This window comes from Sminthopsis crassicaudata, chromosome 3 (assembly GCF_048593235.1).
Source record: "Sminthopsis crassicaudata isolate SCR6 chromosome 3, ASM4859323v1, whole genome shotgun sequence".
NCBI lineage: Eukaryota > Metazoa > Chordata > Mammalia > Dasyuromorphia > Dasyuridae > Sminthopsis > Sminthopsis crassicaudata.
Window position 1 is genome coordinate 454,206,809 of NC_133619.1, and position 18,297 is coordinate 454,225,105.

Sequence of the window (18,297 nt, forward strand, 5' to 3'; positions counted from 1 at the left end):
AACACTAATCATTTAAACATTAAACTATAAGATCAAAGCAGGAATAATTATAACATTACATTTGCTGAAAAGATAGCAAAATATCACATCTACATATAAGCCTGGGTCACACTCATCTACTAACATTGGCAGTATCTGTGGAGGAATGTGGGCACACACAGAAACCTAGCAAAGAGTCACATGAGTAAGGAATACCTATATGTTCAGGGGAACTCACGCCTCTGTACTGCAGGCCTTGTTGCCTTTGGTCCCTTTAGCAACAGTCTGCACTACACAAAACCATTTCTCTGATAGCTGTTTCCTTTTTATTCTCTACTTCTCTTCTGCTGGGTCAATTTGTACCTTATTTGCTCTTGAGCTGATGAAACAGTGGCAATGCTTAATAAGGCACTGAGAAAGCCTTATACTTTGTTGTGATAAAAAGGACCCTCAAACCAGAAAACTACAAAGTTCCTAAGTTGCAATGATACAAAGGTCAGCTAGTTTTTCACTAAATAATATTCTGTGCCCTACAATCAGATATCAAAATCGTGTTACAAAAAACACAGATCACATTAAAACTTCCCAGGTTGGCTCTCGGGACGAGGAAAATAAGTTCTGCCAATTCTTCACCCCTTGGGACTCTATTTTGTCCAAGAACTATGTCTTCATATCAAAACACCTGGAAAAGTTGTCTTCTTTCATTTCCCACTCAAATCAGAGAGAAAAGCACAGAACATCTAGGGACATATGGGAGGCTTTGCCATTCTCAAACTGTAAATGATGCTGAAATTTGAAAATTTAAACTGCAATTCAGTTAAACTGCCTTCCAATCAAAAGGCTCCTAGTCTTTCCTTTTGTCAATGTGCAATGTCTCTCTTTCAAACTGTGGGCTCCCAATACACAAACTGAATATGACTATTAGTGCTCCCTTCACATCCAGTTTTTTAATTGCTCCTATTCCTGAATTTGTCTCCTGTTGGATTCTTTCCAGTAAGAACCTTAGGGTAGTCAGAGAATCATCTTTCCTTTTTGAAGTGACACTCATAAAATCCAACTTTCATTTATGAAATATATATTCCTTGTTTGGACAGATAGGTGCTACAATGGATAGAGTATGCAGCCTAGAGAGAACACATCTTCTGAGTTTAAATTTGGTCTCAGAGAGTTATTATTAATTATATGGCCTTGGGAAAGTTATTTAATTCTGTTTCTTCATCTGTAAAATGAGCTGGATAAGAAAATGGCAAATCATGACACGATCTTAGCAAGGAAACCTCAAATGGCATCACAGAGTCAGACAAAAGTGAAAAGATTGAACAATACAGTGGAATGACTTCAAGACTAGACTAAAGAGCAAAGGATTACTCATTTGCTCTTTCTGGGCCCTATCTTCATGTGGCTGGCAACCTAAACCAATTCCTCCTCTCTTCTTGGCTTTCTTTCTAGTCATCTCTCTCAGTTCCTTTGGCTTGGCTTGGTTCTCCTTTTAAGCTAGAATTAATGGGAAGACAGACTATCTATAGAGAAATGAAAAAAATGCTCCAAATCTCTAAATTTAGAGAAATGCAAATGGAAATAATTCTGAGATTTTACCTCATATCTAACAGAGTGGCAAAGATGATTTTAAAAACCAGGTAGATGATAAATGTTGGAGAGGCTATGGGAAATCAGGCATAGTGATGTACTTTTGTGGACCTGTAAATGGTTACAATTATGAAAAGCAATTTGGAATTATAAACAAAAATAGTTACTAAACATGGCATGCTTTTTGACCAAGCATATCTCTGCTAGGTCTAAACCCAAAAGAGAGTAAAGAAAGAGGAAAAGATCTATTATGTAAAAAATATTGATTGTGGCTTGTGTGTGTGTGTGTGTGTGTGCGCGCGTGCGCACGCGCACATGCAAGTGATTGTGTTAGGCAAAAAAACAAACCTGGAAATTAAATTATTGGAGAATGTTATAGAATATTCTCAACTGTAATGAAGAAACAGATGATTTCAGAAAGTTATGGGAAGACTTATGAACTGATGCAGAATAAAGTGACCAATACGAAAACAACTTATAATATCAATATTTTTAAAATGAACAATTTTGAGTACTTTTGTAAAGTAATGAAGAACAAAATAAAACAGAATAATTTATTGAACACTTAAAAATAATTTTGAAGTGCTGAGAACTTTGATCAATAGAAAGACCATCCATAGTTCCAAAGCACTGATGGTGAAATTTTATTTCACTATTTATTTATTTGTTTATTATCTGTTTATTACAGAGAAATGACAATACACATATGTATGCATATGTGTATATATGCATATGTATGTGTGTTTATATGTATATGTATGTGCAGCTATACAACATAAACATATATGTATTTATACATATGCATATATATCTATTGGGGAAATTAGTTTGATTATGCATATTTTAAGAAATTAATCTCTGTGTTAAATTTTAATAAGAGAGGTGGGGAGGATGTCACAAATATAAAATGCTTCATAAACTTCCAGATGAATTGATTTATTTAACTGTTTTATTTTGTTACAAAAGAGCTCTCATGAAGTAGAAGTAATCTCTAAATGTATATATAATGTAAAAACAAAACATAATAGAACTGAAAGTGAAAAAACATTGAAAGACGAAAAGTTGAATCAAATGTCTTCCTTATCAGTTCAATCTCCTTTCTCTATAATCAAAATTCTTGAACTCTTTATTAGAGATCCAGATCTTTCTTTTTTTCTTTAACCTTAGAAGTTATAAAATATTAATTAATAATTCTCTTTGTTTGCTTTAAGCTTCCAGCCAGAAATTCCCTAGTGAATTTTTGCCACAGTTGCAAAATCTCCCAGGCATTTCACCCTACTGCTTTTCCTTTGCTGCATTCAAGTAATGAAATGCATAGATCACCAATACATTCATCTCAGAAAAACAGAATTTAAAATAAAAGTGAAACAAAAAGCAAACATACTCTTAAGCAAGAAAGATTCATAGAATAGACATGTTTCTCTTGGGAAAAAAGAGGCATAGGGAGAAGGAGAAATCACTAGCCTTTTGTCTTCTTTGGTTCAGTTCAGCAAAACAGAAGCCAATGGGATTTGACTATTGGCCTGGGAGTCTAGAGCTGTTAATGTCATCTTTATTGCTCCACTTCTATTCCCATGGTGATGTTTCCATGTGTTCTACTATCAGGATTGCCTTCCAGGACAATTTCCTATTCTGCAGCTTGCTTCATGCTAACATGTCAGGGATAGGTGGACATACAGATTTACATTTTGGAAAAAATTAGCTTGAGATGGCAAAAAAATACCCAGGAGCTAATACCCAGAGGAGCTAATATCCAGAAAAATTTAGCTTGAGATATCAAAAGAATACCCAGATCTAATATCCAGCTGGCAATGAAGGACTTTAGAGTTAAAGATCTGGACATAATAGCCATGCTTGTAAGAATAATAATTAAACCCATGAAAGCCAATGAAATCATTAAAGAGAAAAAAGTAAGAAGGATTGACAGTCATATATAAATTTGAAGGCAACTAACATAGCATTTCAACTAGAATGTTGTTTCAGCTTCAGCTGAACCATGACTACCATAGTACATTACCCCCCCCAAAAAAAAAAGTTTGGCTTGTAGCTGTGGTTACAGCCTTTATGTAACACACATAAGGAAATGGATGCTTTTTTAGGATTTTTGTAAATTCAAGTACTATATTTTCTTTGTGAACATAAATGAACCGATGATGCTTGTTACAGAACATGTACCTGTAAATAAATATTTATAATCTGGTTAGATACATGATAGAGGTCCCCTTTCCCTAATATTAGGATACTTGTGTAGTGAAAGGTTTTCTCCCTTATAGAAATTTCTCCTCATTCACATCTCTTTGGAATCTAGAAATTCCCCAAAAGCTGTAAGAATTTAGATCAAGGGGGCAGCTAGGTGGCGCAGTGGATAGCGCACCAGCCCTGAATTCAGGAGGACTTGAGTTCAAATTTGATCTCAGACACTTAACACTTCCTAGCCATGTGACCCTGGGCAAGTCACTTAACCCCAGCCTGGGGGCGTGGGGGTGGTGTTTAGATCAAAAAAAAAAAAAAAAAAAAAAAAAAAAAGAATTTAGATCAAAAGGCCTTTGTGCTTCTCTTTGAAAAACGAGGACAACAACAACAACAATAACCCCCTGAAGCTCATCTGGGAAACAGAGAATCTTTTATTATTATGCATATCTCTATAACTTTCATTGCTTCCAACTATTTGGATAGGTTGATGGGGGTGGGGGGGAAGAGAGAGAGAGAGAAAGACAGAGACAGAGAAAGAGAGATAGAGGGAGAGACAGAGAGAAAGAGAGACAGAGAGAGAAGAGAAATTAATACTCTTTAGATACTCATCTATAATGCACCATGATGTATCTTGGTTGGGGACACATTTTAATATTTCATAGTAAGACGATGAGAATAGTACTAAAAATACCAAAACCTTCTCCTCTCAACAGTATCACATCATAAGGAAGTGATTGGTTAAGAGGGCAGGAAATAATATGGCTGAAAGAACAAGCAAAAAAGGGCAAGAGAAAAAAAGGTGACTTCACAATACTGAGGATAATTGACCCAATCCTATGATATTTCTAATGTCCCATTCATAAAACTGAAGATCAGAGAGCTATAAAAATTCACAAAACAAGACGTAACTCTTCTAGTAACTTATATTAATAAAGAGCTTCAAAGTTTCCAAAGCTCTTCTGACACAACAACCTTGAAAAGTAAATATAATAGTGTGATTACTATCACCCCAACTGTCCCCATTTTACAGAATAAGAAATTGAGGTTCAGAAAGGTTTAGTAAATGGCCTTTTGCCATGGAATAAATAACAGAATTTGAAATCAAACCCAAGTTTCCTGACTCCAAGACAGACAATCTTTCAGTAGACAGTGGTGCCATCTCAGTTGGTCTTTTTTAAAAAATCATTTTTATTAACATCATTTTTTCACTTAAAATAACTCATATTTAAAGTACAAAGGGGATATAATTGTTTTTTAAATGAGCCTAGATATCAAGCAACCTACTTTCAGCATCATCCACTAAGACTTCTGGGGAAATGTAGAGCATTGATACATAGACTAGTACAGATTTTTATACTCTGTAGCCCTTCAATTCATATTTGTGGATGGTTATGACTTTGTGAAAGATTTCCCATCTGAGCAGTAGTCTTGAAATTGCCCAATCCTACTTAGTTTATACAGGGGGGGAATACTGTAGAATAGCATGAAGTAAGGAAAATAAAAATGCCATTTGAAAGTAGAATACCTCTGGGGCATAAGCTTAGTAAGGGAAAGACATTTATAACAATTTAATCAAAAAGCAGACTAAGCTGATCTCTTTCACAATGTCACCTTCACAAGGCTACAAAACACACTATTAGTCTGCATAATTAAAAAATGAACACACTTAATCAGGTTGGTGATGACTGGGAAACAGAAAACAAAAGCAGACTGTTAATCTCAACCTATGTACTGAAAATCTAAGAGGCTTTGGCCACTTGTGGTTTGTCGTCAAAGTATTAACCATTTTTCAAGCAAAATATTTTGGGATTAAAGAAATTACTTTCCTTGTTTTAAAATTTCCTTCTTTTAATATTTACAGGATTATATCTAATATAATGAAAGGGAATTCCTTTTCTTTTGGTGTAGTATAAGTTTTCCTTATTGATTGAAAATACTATACCTATATGGCAACCTATTTTTATTTTCTTTACTTCATGCTATTTCTATAATGTTCCCCCCTGTGTAAACTAAGTAGGACTGGCCAATTTCAAGACTACTGCTCAGATGGGAGATTTCTCACAAAGTCATAATCATCCACAAATATGAATTGAGGGGTTATAGAGTATAATCACTCTGCTGAATAGCAATATGCTTCCTCTATGTAGTCCATTAATAATCACTAGACTGTGGTATATTCAAAACTTTTCTGGCCTTTGTAAAATAGAAAAGATAAAATTGAAGATTTTGAGGGTACCAAAATAATCTGAAAAGAAATAAAATTTGGTAAATTGTACATAGTTGTATACTATATCTTCTTTTAGACTGGGAGACCCTTGAGATTAGGGACTGTCTTTTGCCATTCTGCATATATTCAGGATTTAACACAGTGACTGGAGCAAAGTAGGTGTTTAATAAATGTTTACTTACTGCATAACTGTAAGTGTTGGATATGACTTAAATTTGTTTGTCTATCCTCCATTTTTTGGCATATATAACTTAAGTACCAAAAATGTTTGGCAGACAAAATGTGTAATTTCAAGTGGATCCTGTGCAATTAATTTTTGAAATCCATTTAAAAATTTTTTTAAGTTCCAAATTTTTCACTTCCTTCCTTTACCTCCTCCCTTCCTAAGATGATAAGCAATTTGATAGAGGTTATATAGTTGTATAAAACATTTAAAAACTTTAAAAAAAATTTTTATTTCCCCAATTACATGGGTAGACATTTAAAAAAATATTCATTTAACAAAAACTTTTTTGCCTGTAATTAATTAACAAATGGGATGTGCCATTTGGAAGGGACCAATAAATGAACACTATCATCAATACTAAATTAAACAAAAAACAATTCACTAATAAGGGCAGAAAGATAAGAACTGCTTTTTTTATATGAAAAGGAAAAAAATCTATAATAAAAGAGAAAGAAAATCAATTATTCACTACTAAAGAAAAGAAAAAAAGGGGGAAAATGAAGATGAATGAAACTAGTGCTATGAAGCAATTTGAAATATGGGTATTTATTTTCCAGAGAAATAATTCTATTGAAGAAACACAAAATGGCTATCTTCTCATAAGATCAGTGATATAGAATTGTTCTGATATGAATCTAGCCTTTATGAGAATAGTTAGGCTCACATTAAAAAGAATTCAACCAAAAATAATCAAAATACAGCTTGTGTCAGATTTTGTCTAAATCAGATAACCTATGTTATTGTAATTAATTTTAAGCCAACAATTTAATGTAGAATATTCCTTTTTGGCTACACCATTCCCACTGTCACCACATACTCATATTACTTCTTACAAGAGTTTAAATGTGTTGGGGTTTTTTCCCCATGGTGAATAGCATAAAGTATATTATGCCACGAGTCATACCTTGCAGTTTAACTAGTCAAAACCAAACAGTCATGGGAAGTATATGGACCACCACAGCCTGAAAAAAATAGTTAAAAATTCCAGGATCTAGGTTAGTTTGGTAGGATCCACCCAAGATTCCTAAAAGTGATCACTTATAGGTGCGAGTATTCCAACTACAAGTGCTAAATCTCCAACATACACTTTCTCCACGGTTCCATGACATAAGCTTATCATTATAATAAAATGTTCTTATAGAGTCTTACTACCAAAGTGATAGAATGAAATTTTGGCAACATATGAACAAGAAAACAAACATAGAATTCATTATTGGTTCTTTAAAGATCACTTTAATACTGCTACTCCACAATCAACACTCAGTATTTTCTCATTTTTTTCAACTAAGATTACCATAGTTAGTGATACAGAACATGTTAGATTTGAGAAACCAAAGAAGCATTTCATAAGACTTCAGTTCTGTAACATTTTAGATGGTAGGGGGAGAATCACTATCAAATGAGGTTTCATTTGGCACAGAAAAGGAGAATCAAAACATTTTACCTCTCATTTAAATCTTCAACTAAAACTATTTTTTATTATCTGTTAAGGTAGAATTTGACTTTGAGTTGAAAAAAATACATTTTAATTCAACTTATAGGCCACGATTCAATAGCTAGTGACATCTATTTTTCCAATTAATAGGTTAAAGTGCAGCTGAGATTATATTTATACAAATATATGAAAACGATTACAGAATCCTATATATGCAATTATTTTGAAATGTTTTTGAAATGCAATTTAGCATGTGGTAACCACTAATTATATATTATATACCTATATGTTAAAAACTATATAAAAGCTAGTTACATATAGCAAGTGCCTTAATAATGAATTATATTTATGTATTTAATATAATTTATCAAAATTCACATGGAAAATCAATAAATAATCAATTAATTTATATGAGGTTATTACATTTCTGAGTATAATATGTTTTCATCAAAATATATAGACCTGAAAAACCTGTAAATAGCTGTAATCACCTGGCATTTTTGAAAGGTGTGTTCAGAATTCTAAATTATTTTGTTTTCTTCATAATATATGCCTGTAATATAATGTAATATAATATCTAAGTAAAAGTGGTTCCATTTTAAAATCTTTTAAAAGTATATATACAGATATATACTAGATAAGTTAATCTATTTTGAAATAAAAAAGATAACCAGAGCTTTAAATTTAAAAACAAAAAGATTTTAAAGAAATTGCCTACTGTTATTTTCTAGGTTTAAAGATCCTAGGAAAGTTTTCCTAGGAACTCAAGGAATTTATAAATATTCACTTATCCCATTCCAACATGTCTGTTAGATTTTGAAATGCAGAAACTTGACATTTTTAGTAAATAGAACACTATTGAAATTTTCAAAGCAGATAAAGAGCTCTGATGTTAAATGTATGCCAAGGACATGTACTAGCTGAAGAAAAATTATGAAGGTCAGAAATATAACTGTCCACTAACTTCTGGTAGTAGAAATTGGATTGGAATTGTTCCATAGTTCCTATGTGTCTCAGTTTCCATATTTGTAAAATGGCTAGGTATATTAGATTGCTGTTTTATGTATATATTATTTTTTTTATTATACCAGACGGGAAGTTGAGTAGCTTGATATTCTAGTTGGTTAGTTAGATGGGTAGAGTGCCTGAACTAGAATCAGGAAAACTAATTTCCCAAAGTTCAAATCCGGCCTCAGACAGTTATTAATTATGTGATTTTGGACAAGTCATGTAACCTCAGTTTCCTCATTTGTAAAATGAGCTGAGAAGGAATTATCAAACAACAGTATTTTTGCCAAGAAAACGCCAGAGTCACAAAGAATTGGGCATGGATAAAAAATGACTGAACAAAAGATGACAAAAGGTCCACAACCCCATGTCTATAGTGAGACAACAAGGCATAGATACAGATCCAGCCTTATAGTAAGGAAGATCTCAGTTCACATCCATTTCTGAAATACACTGAATAACCCTAGGCAAGGCATCTAATTTCTCAGTGCCTTCAAACAACTCTCTAAGGCTATAACTTATAGGACAGATCCTGATCTTCATTGGTACAGGGCCTTTCCTTATTAAGAGGAAATACCATTGGAAAAAAAAAATATTGTGTTATTCAAACTGCATCACATCCCAACCCCAAATGAACTATGATAAGGACATCATTGGAAGAATTTGTTCACTGCTGGCAACTTGAGAAATAATAGAAATGGGAAGGAAAATGGAAAGAATTGAACGTGTTTTTTCTCCAGGCTCCCAAAAACTCATTGGAAGACACTGGCGATGAAAAGTGTAACCTTCTTTATACTCTAACAAGGAATAGACAAATTGAATTCAGTATCCCTAATTCAGCAAGAGGTGAAGGCCATCATTTAAAATGGGCAAACTAGGAGGTCTTTACAGATACCTGGAAGTCCTTTTACATTTTGGCACATGATGCAATAGGTGTTTAAAAGTAAGAATTTAAAATAAGTTAACTAAGAGTAAACATTGTTCCTGGTTATTTCATAGCTATCAAAATATCAAAGAGCTATATCTCTCTAAGAAAGAAAAAAAATCATGAGAAGTAGACATCAGTGGAAGCATCAATAGCAACTGATGTAGTAGAGACAGTGAATAGGCCATAGCTACTGCGAACAAACAACAAAGCAAAAGAAATCCAAATGGCAGAAAGAAGAAGGGCAACTGGCCCCGGACTTGGCCTGAAATTTTCAATAGCAATTCATGGGCTGGAAACTTGTGATATTTTTCTGATAACAATTTACTGGCATGAAGTTATTGTAAGCTACTCTCTATGATCCTATTAATTATTTTGTTAGCTTGATATTTGAAAGGGAATTGAAGGTCTGTAGGAAAGAATTAGAAACAAGCCAAATTCAGGTGCTTGTAAAGTTTGAGCTTTAAGTGGGGGCAAGTAAAAATTCTTATTATAAAGAAACCTCCAAGATTAAATCTAGTTCATGTGGGATCTGAGTGTGGATCACAAACTGTGTAGTATTCTGCCACTGTTCACAAAGATCTTCATCAGAATACCGACTTATCTCTGAAACCTTTCCTTGGGTTCTGGAACTTCCATTTTTAAGATGTGGCTCTTAGATCAGTTATATTCACTCCTAATTCTCTGGACTTGGTTGTTTTTTTTTTTTTTTCAGATCTAACCCAAGATTTTTTTAAAGGTGATTATCTTTGCATTCTAAAAATTAATTAATATAATTCCCTAGATTTTCCTTTTAATTTGGTAGAATTAAATACCATGGACCAAAAGCAGGGGAAAGAGAGACTTTCTCAAATTTATTTGCTCTAGTTTCTGTGCACCACAGTGAAATTCACTGTGATATCCAGCAAATGCTAGCAGATTTATTTACTTAGCATGATCTGGGGAGGGGAAAGCATAAAAGTTTAGAAAAACAATAATTAACTATGTATTCTATTTCCTTTCAAAATATTAATATTTATATCAAATTATCAATATTGTAGTTCCACATCCTAGTAAATTGGTGCTCTCATTAATGTAGTTACTCTTTCCATTAGGTAAAGCCTCAAGCAAATCCTTTATGCCTTCTCATTCTGTATGATTTTTGTTTGTATCCCCTGGTAAATTCTCCGAAGAGGATCCACAACTACTGTGTTGGGAGCTTTCTTGTAAGTCTCTTCACATTTAGATGGTGACCAGAACAATTCAAAAGTCAACAAATATGTGTTAAGCATATAGGTTATTCATCTTTACTCTTGATATCTGGTTGACTTATTCTTTTTCCAGTCATACATCTTTGAAGATATATTTTATATTGTTCTTACATATCACTGATAACAAACCATAACCTATTTATGACTGTTCTGTATCTCTCCATTACCCTTTGGGTGATCTCCTAGTTTGAGCTATTGGAAACTTAATGATGCTAAAAAGTCAGTTGAATGGAAGGCAATAATTTCTTCAAGAAAAGCTTTTTAAAAAGTTAAATTTTGTCCTACCAAGTCAATACTTTAAAAAACAGTGCAGAAACTATTTACACATATTCTCTATACACCTCAGTCGTTTGTGTGATGGTGAAATTAGAAAACATCATGTATGCCAAAGGGTTATCAAACTGTGCATACCCTTTGATCCAGCAGTGTCTCTACTGGGCCTGTATCCCTAAGAAATCGCAATAAAGGGAAAAGGATTCACATGTGAAAAAATGTTTGTGGCAGCCCTTTTTGTAATGGCAAAGACCTGGAAACTGAGTGGATGCCCATCATTTGGAGAATGGCTGAATAAGTATGGTGTAGGAATGTAATGGAATATTATTATTCTTAAAAAAAAACATTCAGCAGGCTGATTTCAGAAAGGCCTGGATGGTAAATGAAGTGAATATAACTAAAAGAACATTGTACATAGCAAAAATAATACATGATGATCAACTGTGATGGGCTTGGCTTTTTTCAACAATGAGGTGATTCAAGTCAATTCCAATAGATTTGTGATAGAGAGAGTCATCTACATCCAGAGAGAAGACTGTGGGAACTGAGTGTGGATGACAACATAATACTTCATCTTTTTTTTGTTATTGTTTGCTTGCTTCTTTTTATTTCTTATTTTTTTTGTCCTTTTTGATATGATTTTTCTTATGCAGCATGATAAATGTGGAAATATGTTTAGAAGAATTGCACTTGCTAAATTTATGTTGAATTACTTGCTATCTAAAGTAGGGGGATGAAGCGAAGGGAGGGAGAAAAATGCGGAACACAAGTTTTTGTAAGAGTGAATGGTGAAAATAGATCTTTGCATGTATTTTGAAAATAAAAAACTATTGTAAAAAATAAAAAAAACCTCCCTTTTGAATGAACATTTGTATCTGTTTATTTTCTTCCTTTGAGTCCCATTACAAATGTCCTTGAAGTGAAATAGAATGGCTACCATGGTCTCCCTCTCTTGTCCCCCCTTCTCTTCTTCCTTCCTTCATTCTCCTTCCTCCTTCTCCTCCTCTTCCTCATTCTTCTTTCTTCTTCTTCTTCTTCTTCTTCTTCTTCTTCTTCTTCTTCTTCTTCTTCTTCTTCTTCTTCTTCTTCTTCTTTTTCTTTCTTTCTTCTTCTTCTTCTTCTTCTTCTTCTTCTTCTTCTTCTTCTTCTTCTTCTTCTTTTTCTTTCTTTCTTTCTTCTTCTTCTTCTTCTTCTTCTTCTTCTTCTTCTTCTTCTTCTTCTTCTTCTTCTTCTTCTTCTTCTTCTTCTTCTTCTTCTTCTTCTTCTTCTTCTTCTTCTTCTTCTTCTTCCTATCAGCTCCATTTGCTCTTCAATTTATTTTTACTCTTTTCTAAAGTCCTACTGATTATAATATTCTGTCATTCTCAGAAATATTTTGTAAACAAGATTGTACTTGATTACTGATTACTTCTATGTCTTTCCATCAGGCAGGAAGATCAAATGTCTGTTGGCTAATGCAGTTTTGGGTTCCTTCTCCTTGGAGATCTTTTGATTTGCCACTTGTCCATACTAGTGTAATGGGATTTCTTTTATGTATGAATTGGACTAGATGACTATTAAGCTCTTTTCCAACTCTCAAATTCTTTGATTGTGATTCTCTCAGGATATTAGTCAATTAGTCATTGATAAGCATTTGCTAAGTGCTAACTATGAATTGATGTCTTGAAATAGTCTTAGATGAATAGCATCCTGGGGTATTGCCAGTTGTCTTGACTTTTATCTTGCCATTGGACTTCAGTGACTCTGAAGGAGAAAGTGAAGTCTATGACTTTGTGCAGCTCTGCCTCATTTAAATACAATTCGTACACAAGTCAAAGCATCACACCTGAGATGTCAGTGGTCCTCTTCAAAAATGAGCAAACAATAACAATATGTTGGATGATAAAATCAGGATCAAAAAATTTGACAGGCTAGAAAATGCGGTTGAATTTAATAAGATGAACTTTAGTTAGGATTAAAGATAAATTTCTACTTGGGTTCAAAAATCAACTTGACAGATATAGAGTGAGGAAAGATATTCTAGAATATGGTTTGGCTGAAAAAAATACAAAAAAGATTAGTGTACTACACTCTCAAAATAAGTCAGCAGTGCAACTTATTATTTCCTTCCCCCAAAAAAAGAAACATTTAATTTTTCTTTACATTGTATTGAGCCTTGAATGAGTAATTTTATAGACTTGTCCTTGATCTAGATTATTTTTCTCAGTTTTATATACCCTGAAAGGCTAAAATATGTCCAAAAGTAAACAACCAGATAACAGCAAGACTAGAGATTATATTATATAAAGAATTGATCATGCTTAGTCTTATGAAGAAAAGATTTAGGCAAAGCATTGCAACTATTTTCTGGTATTAGAAAGTCTATCATATAAAAAAGAGATGAGACTTTTCCACTCAATCTAGGTAATGATTAGATGAAAATTACATTGAGGAAAATTCCAACTCAAGGAAAAGAAACAATTGCCAAAACTTCATAATTATTAGATCTATTCAAAATTAAACTAAGGAGGTAATAGGTTCGCCCTCAGTGAAGGTTTTTCAAGTGTTGACTGGATGATCACTTGAGGAGATGTTGAATTTTTGCTAAAATGTCTAGTTGGATTAGATAGTCTCTGAAATCCCTTTACACCCCAAGACTCTGAGATTCTTAAGTTTACCCTTTGGTAAAAAGAACACTTTTGATTACCCTCTAGGGTCAGGAGAAATACATTTAATTCCTCTTCCACATAAGTTTAAAATCTTATAAAACTGCAAATATTTTCCCCTTCAAGACTTTCTTCAGAAGAAATGTTTCTATGGCTTCAGTTTCTACTTCTACTTCTGCTGCTATTCAGTCATTGAGGCATGTCTGACTCTTCATGACCTCATGGACCCTACTGTCCATAGTGTTTTCTTGGCAAGTATACAGGAGTGCTTTGTCTTTCCTTTTCCAGTGCATTAAGGCAAACAGAGGTTAAATGATTTGATAATTTAAATTATGTGAACTCAGATCCTTCTGTCTCTAGGTACTATGCCCTATCCACTGAGAGACTTGAAGATTAAGTTTTAAGACTAGTTTTATCCTATAGATGATGGATTGTGATAATACTACTGCTATTTAATCTAAGAGAAATTACAGGTTCAAACATTAGACTTATGTGCTTAACTGAAGAACTAATGAGGACACTGAAATAATTACCATACTTAACACTATCTTACCAACCAAAATTCCACTGACCACCTTCCATTAATATTGAATGGTGTTGATCTAACCTATCTTGTTGCCACCTACTACTGTCAAGGGAAAGAGCAGAGTGACAAGAGAGATAGGGCCGCCATCAGGCAAACTGTTTTCAAATCCCAGCTATGCTACTGATTACCTTTGTGACACTGGGCAAGTTACATAAGAGCTTTGTGCTTCATTTTCTCTACATGTTAAATAAGGGAGTTGTTCTAGATGACCTCAAAAACTGCTTCCAACTTTATATATGAACCTCTCTGCCTCCCCAGCTGATTCCTCCAATATAGTTGTTATGGTATAATGCTTCTCCCAAACATTTTTAATGATTACCACACAATTTCTGCCTAAAATATAATATTTTGAAATCAAGTCAAATAAGCTGTTCAATGAAAGAAAACTCTTACCTTCTAAATCTTCCTTTTCAAAGTGTGTTTTGAGGATTGAGCGAGTTCCACCTCTATCCACAACAGCTTCTTCATCATTTCTCTGCAGAATGAAGAAGAAAAAAAGAACACCCAAAGGTTAAAAATGCCATTTTGCCTTAAATAATCTACTTTAATATAATATAAGTACTGTATTTGATGATTAGTTACTGATGAACAAGGAAGGAATTATATTGCCTGATAACATACCCATAGGAGAACTATTTAATTTTCAATGAAGCTAAAGGTAAACAGTATTCTTGATTGAGTCCCTTTTAAGGAAACAGGAATTAATAAGCAAATCAGTAGATATAATATTAATTATCAATAATGTTAATGATGTTATATTACTTATTAATAAGTATTAGACATAAGACATTGGACTAGGTCCTCGGGGAGATACAAAAAAATAAGGTTTGGCACCTGCTCTTATGATGTTTATAAACTAGATATTGATGGAATATAAAAAGGAACACAGCATTTCTTTCTTTTTTTTAATTTCATGTATTTTTATCTTTGAGATACAATTGCTACATCAAGATGACATTTTGAACTAAGAAAGTAAAATGTAAAATTCATTAGTACTATTAACTGTTAAATATCATGGCTAGGTTAGAAAATGCTAGTATTATTAAAAAATGGAAAAAGAAATATAATCACTTGAAATCAATTAGTAGTAATCACAGAGTGAACTACAATTCATTATTTTGTTTCAAGATGAAGTATATTGTGCTAATGGTAAACTATAAACCACAATTATTTATTTGCTTTCAATTCAACAAACACTTTTAAAATGTCTGTTTCTTTTAGGCACTAGAAATACAAAGGTGAACAATGAAATTACTCCTGACCTCAAGATGTTTTTGATCTAATGGCCAGTGGAGGATAGTGGGGAAGGTATAACAAATATGCAAATATGTATGTTATTAAGTAGAGTGTGAGAAGGACATTCAACACATAGACAAAACAATCTGAGAAATATAAGTAACCAGGAAAGGTGATTCATGCCAGATGAAAAGACTGAAGTTAGTGTATTGCTTGAGTTCTAGTGAGCTAAACTATTGTCTATCTACGTCAAATCTAGTACTAATATAATAAAGTTTTGTACTGATCAGAGTAGCTACTGTACTTTTAGCCTGAGCTAGATAGGGTGACTCAATCTCAAAAAGAAAAAGGAAAAAAAAAAAGAAGGGGGAAAGGAAAAGAGAAGAAAGAAAAGAAAAAGAAAAAAGAGAGGAATGAAGGGAGAGATGAGGAAAGAAGGAATTTAAGAAGAGATGACTCTCAGGAAAGAAGACTTCAAGGAGAAGGTAACAAAAGAAGGAGATCTTCAAGGAAGAATAGGAATCCAAAGTACAGAAATGTGAGAAGAAAGTATTGTAGGAATGGTCAGTATCAATGCACTTAGAACATAAGTTTCCAGCTCTATCTATAAATATATATTTCACTTTACTTAAGACAGAAACATTAGATGGAAGTCTTTTGATCATTTTGTACAGTTGTGAGAACCTTGATTCATAAGTAAAGGAAGATGAGGATGGAGATTCTTGGGTGAGTAGAATATAATATGCTATGAGAAGTTATAACTATCAAATTTGGATTCATTGTAATAAATTGTCTTAATAAGTTTTCTGACTGAACAAAACAAGTAATTATGAAAATGTTGAAGATTCCAAATGAGGCAGAAAATATTTATTTTTTCCTTTTACCAAAGAAGAATACATGGGATTAAGAAATATGATAACATGGTCTTGGTCTTGTATTCTATTTTTGGAGAAGGAAAAATATAACATCTCATTATGTCAATGAGTTCTTTTTCATAATTATTTTGGTGATTAATCTTTAGGGGAAAAGGAGCTGAATAGACTCAATGAGTCTTGATTCTGGTCGGGGAGACTGATTAAGTATTTGATAAAGTTATTCAGAATGAATTAATCATGTTCACAAAGATTAGGACCATTCAAGAACACAAGTTCATATCTAGAAAGTCACTTAATCTAATGAAAGAAACTCTGAAGGATCAAGAGACATATATTCATTCTCCTTCCTGTCTAGTCATCTCCTCCTTGACAACTGCCTTGCCAATCTGGAGAACCTTCTGCTCTGGGACTACTCTCATGATTAGTGATTGATTCTTCTCTACCACTATTTAAGGGAAACCTTAGCCATAAGTTCAATAAATTATTTTGTTCAATAAATTTTCCAGATATCTTCTCAATGTGTGGCTTTTTCTCCTCTCCCTTTCCACCCTTCTTCCCTACCAAGTTCTAGATTCATGAACCGTGATCAAGTCAACTCTGTCTTTATTCCCTAATGGTATATGTCAAAATGCTCCCTTACGGCTCTATTATAGCTTCCCTCCCTTTGTGAATTGTTTCCCTTATTAGAATGTAAGCTCCTTGAGATCAAAGATTGTAATTGCTTTGTCTGTATACCCGGTTTAGCACAGTATGTGGCATTTATTTTTCATTAATTTTATAATTATAATTTTTAACAGTACATATGCATGAGTATTTTTTTACAACATTATCCCTTGTATTCATTTTTTCAAATTTTCCCCTCCCTCCCTCTACTCCCTCCCCTAAATGACAGGCAATCCCATACATATTAAATAGTATGTGGCATTTAGTAAGAACTCACTCAAATCTTTTTTATTTTTTAATATGTTCTGAGAAATTTGGTTAGGCAAGACTATGATGTGGCTGCAGCCTATATGAGTTACGTAGAAGAGGAAACTAATTCACCAAGGGGCAAACCAGCTGAAATATAATTTATAAAATTTACTTCAAGGAATCAATCAGATCACAGAAGTGACCCATTCTATTTGGGCCAGAGAGTTAAAAGTTCAAACTCACTAAAAGGTCAAGCCACTAGATCTGAAATTCCAAAACAGTAGCATCGTGATCCAGAAAGGAAAGTAATTTCTTGCTGAGACTTATGGGATGTGATTATAAGCAAGATAGACTATCTTTGTAAGCAAGATACACTATCTTAGGTCATAAGCTAGCAATTCAGAGGGTCAGAGAGTGAGACAACTAAGTTATGTTGATATTAGAGAAAAGTCCCTACCTAAGCCCAAATCCCCATAACCAATTGCAGGTCAAAGAGCCAGATTCCAGAGGACTCCAGAGAATCATTCTGGCTAGCAAATCTATGGTCACAGAACCAGAACTTGCTTCATATCAAGGCTCAAGTAGATGATAAAAATTTTAGGCAAGAGAGAGTTAAGGAGAGTGAATAAAATGTTGGGAAAGCTTTAAATCATGGATATTTTTTTTTGGTTACTATTCCTTTAACTTGTTATTTTAGTACCATTTCTTGTTTACTTCCCCTCCTCTGATCACTCCTATGTACATTTCTTTATGCTGCTTTATTGTCAATCTTCTTTAATTAATGTAAGAATTGTGGGTTTTAAAGAGAAAATGGAGGTCACTCAGCAAGCATTTCAGAAATGCTTAAATTCCAGACACTATGCTAAGCACTGAGGATACAAAGAAAGAAAAAAACAAAAACAAAAAACAGCTTCTACCCTCATGGAGTAGATATTTTGGT

General features: G+C 33.3%; 1 protein-coding gene across 8 annotated transcripts in view; it reads right to left on the minus strand.

Moving 5' to 3' along the window:
• The window catches only part of SLC4A10 (solute carrier family 4 member 10), a 357,517-nt gene that overhangs the window by 197,206 nt on the left and 142,014 nt on the right, over positions 1–18,297 (minus strand). For all 8 annotated transcript variants that reach the window (XM_074303280.1, XM_074303281.1, XM_074303276.1 and 5 more), the window contains exon 2: positions 14,728–14,809. In XM_074303280.1, coding sequence (XP_074159381.1) covers positions 14,728–14,809 — 82 coding nt within the window. The remainder of the gene's footprint in view (positions 1–14,727; positions 14,810–18,297) is intronic.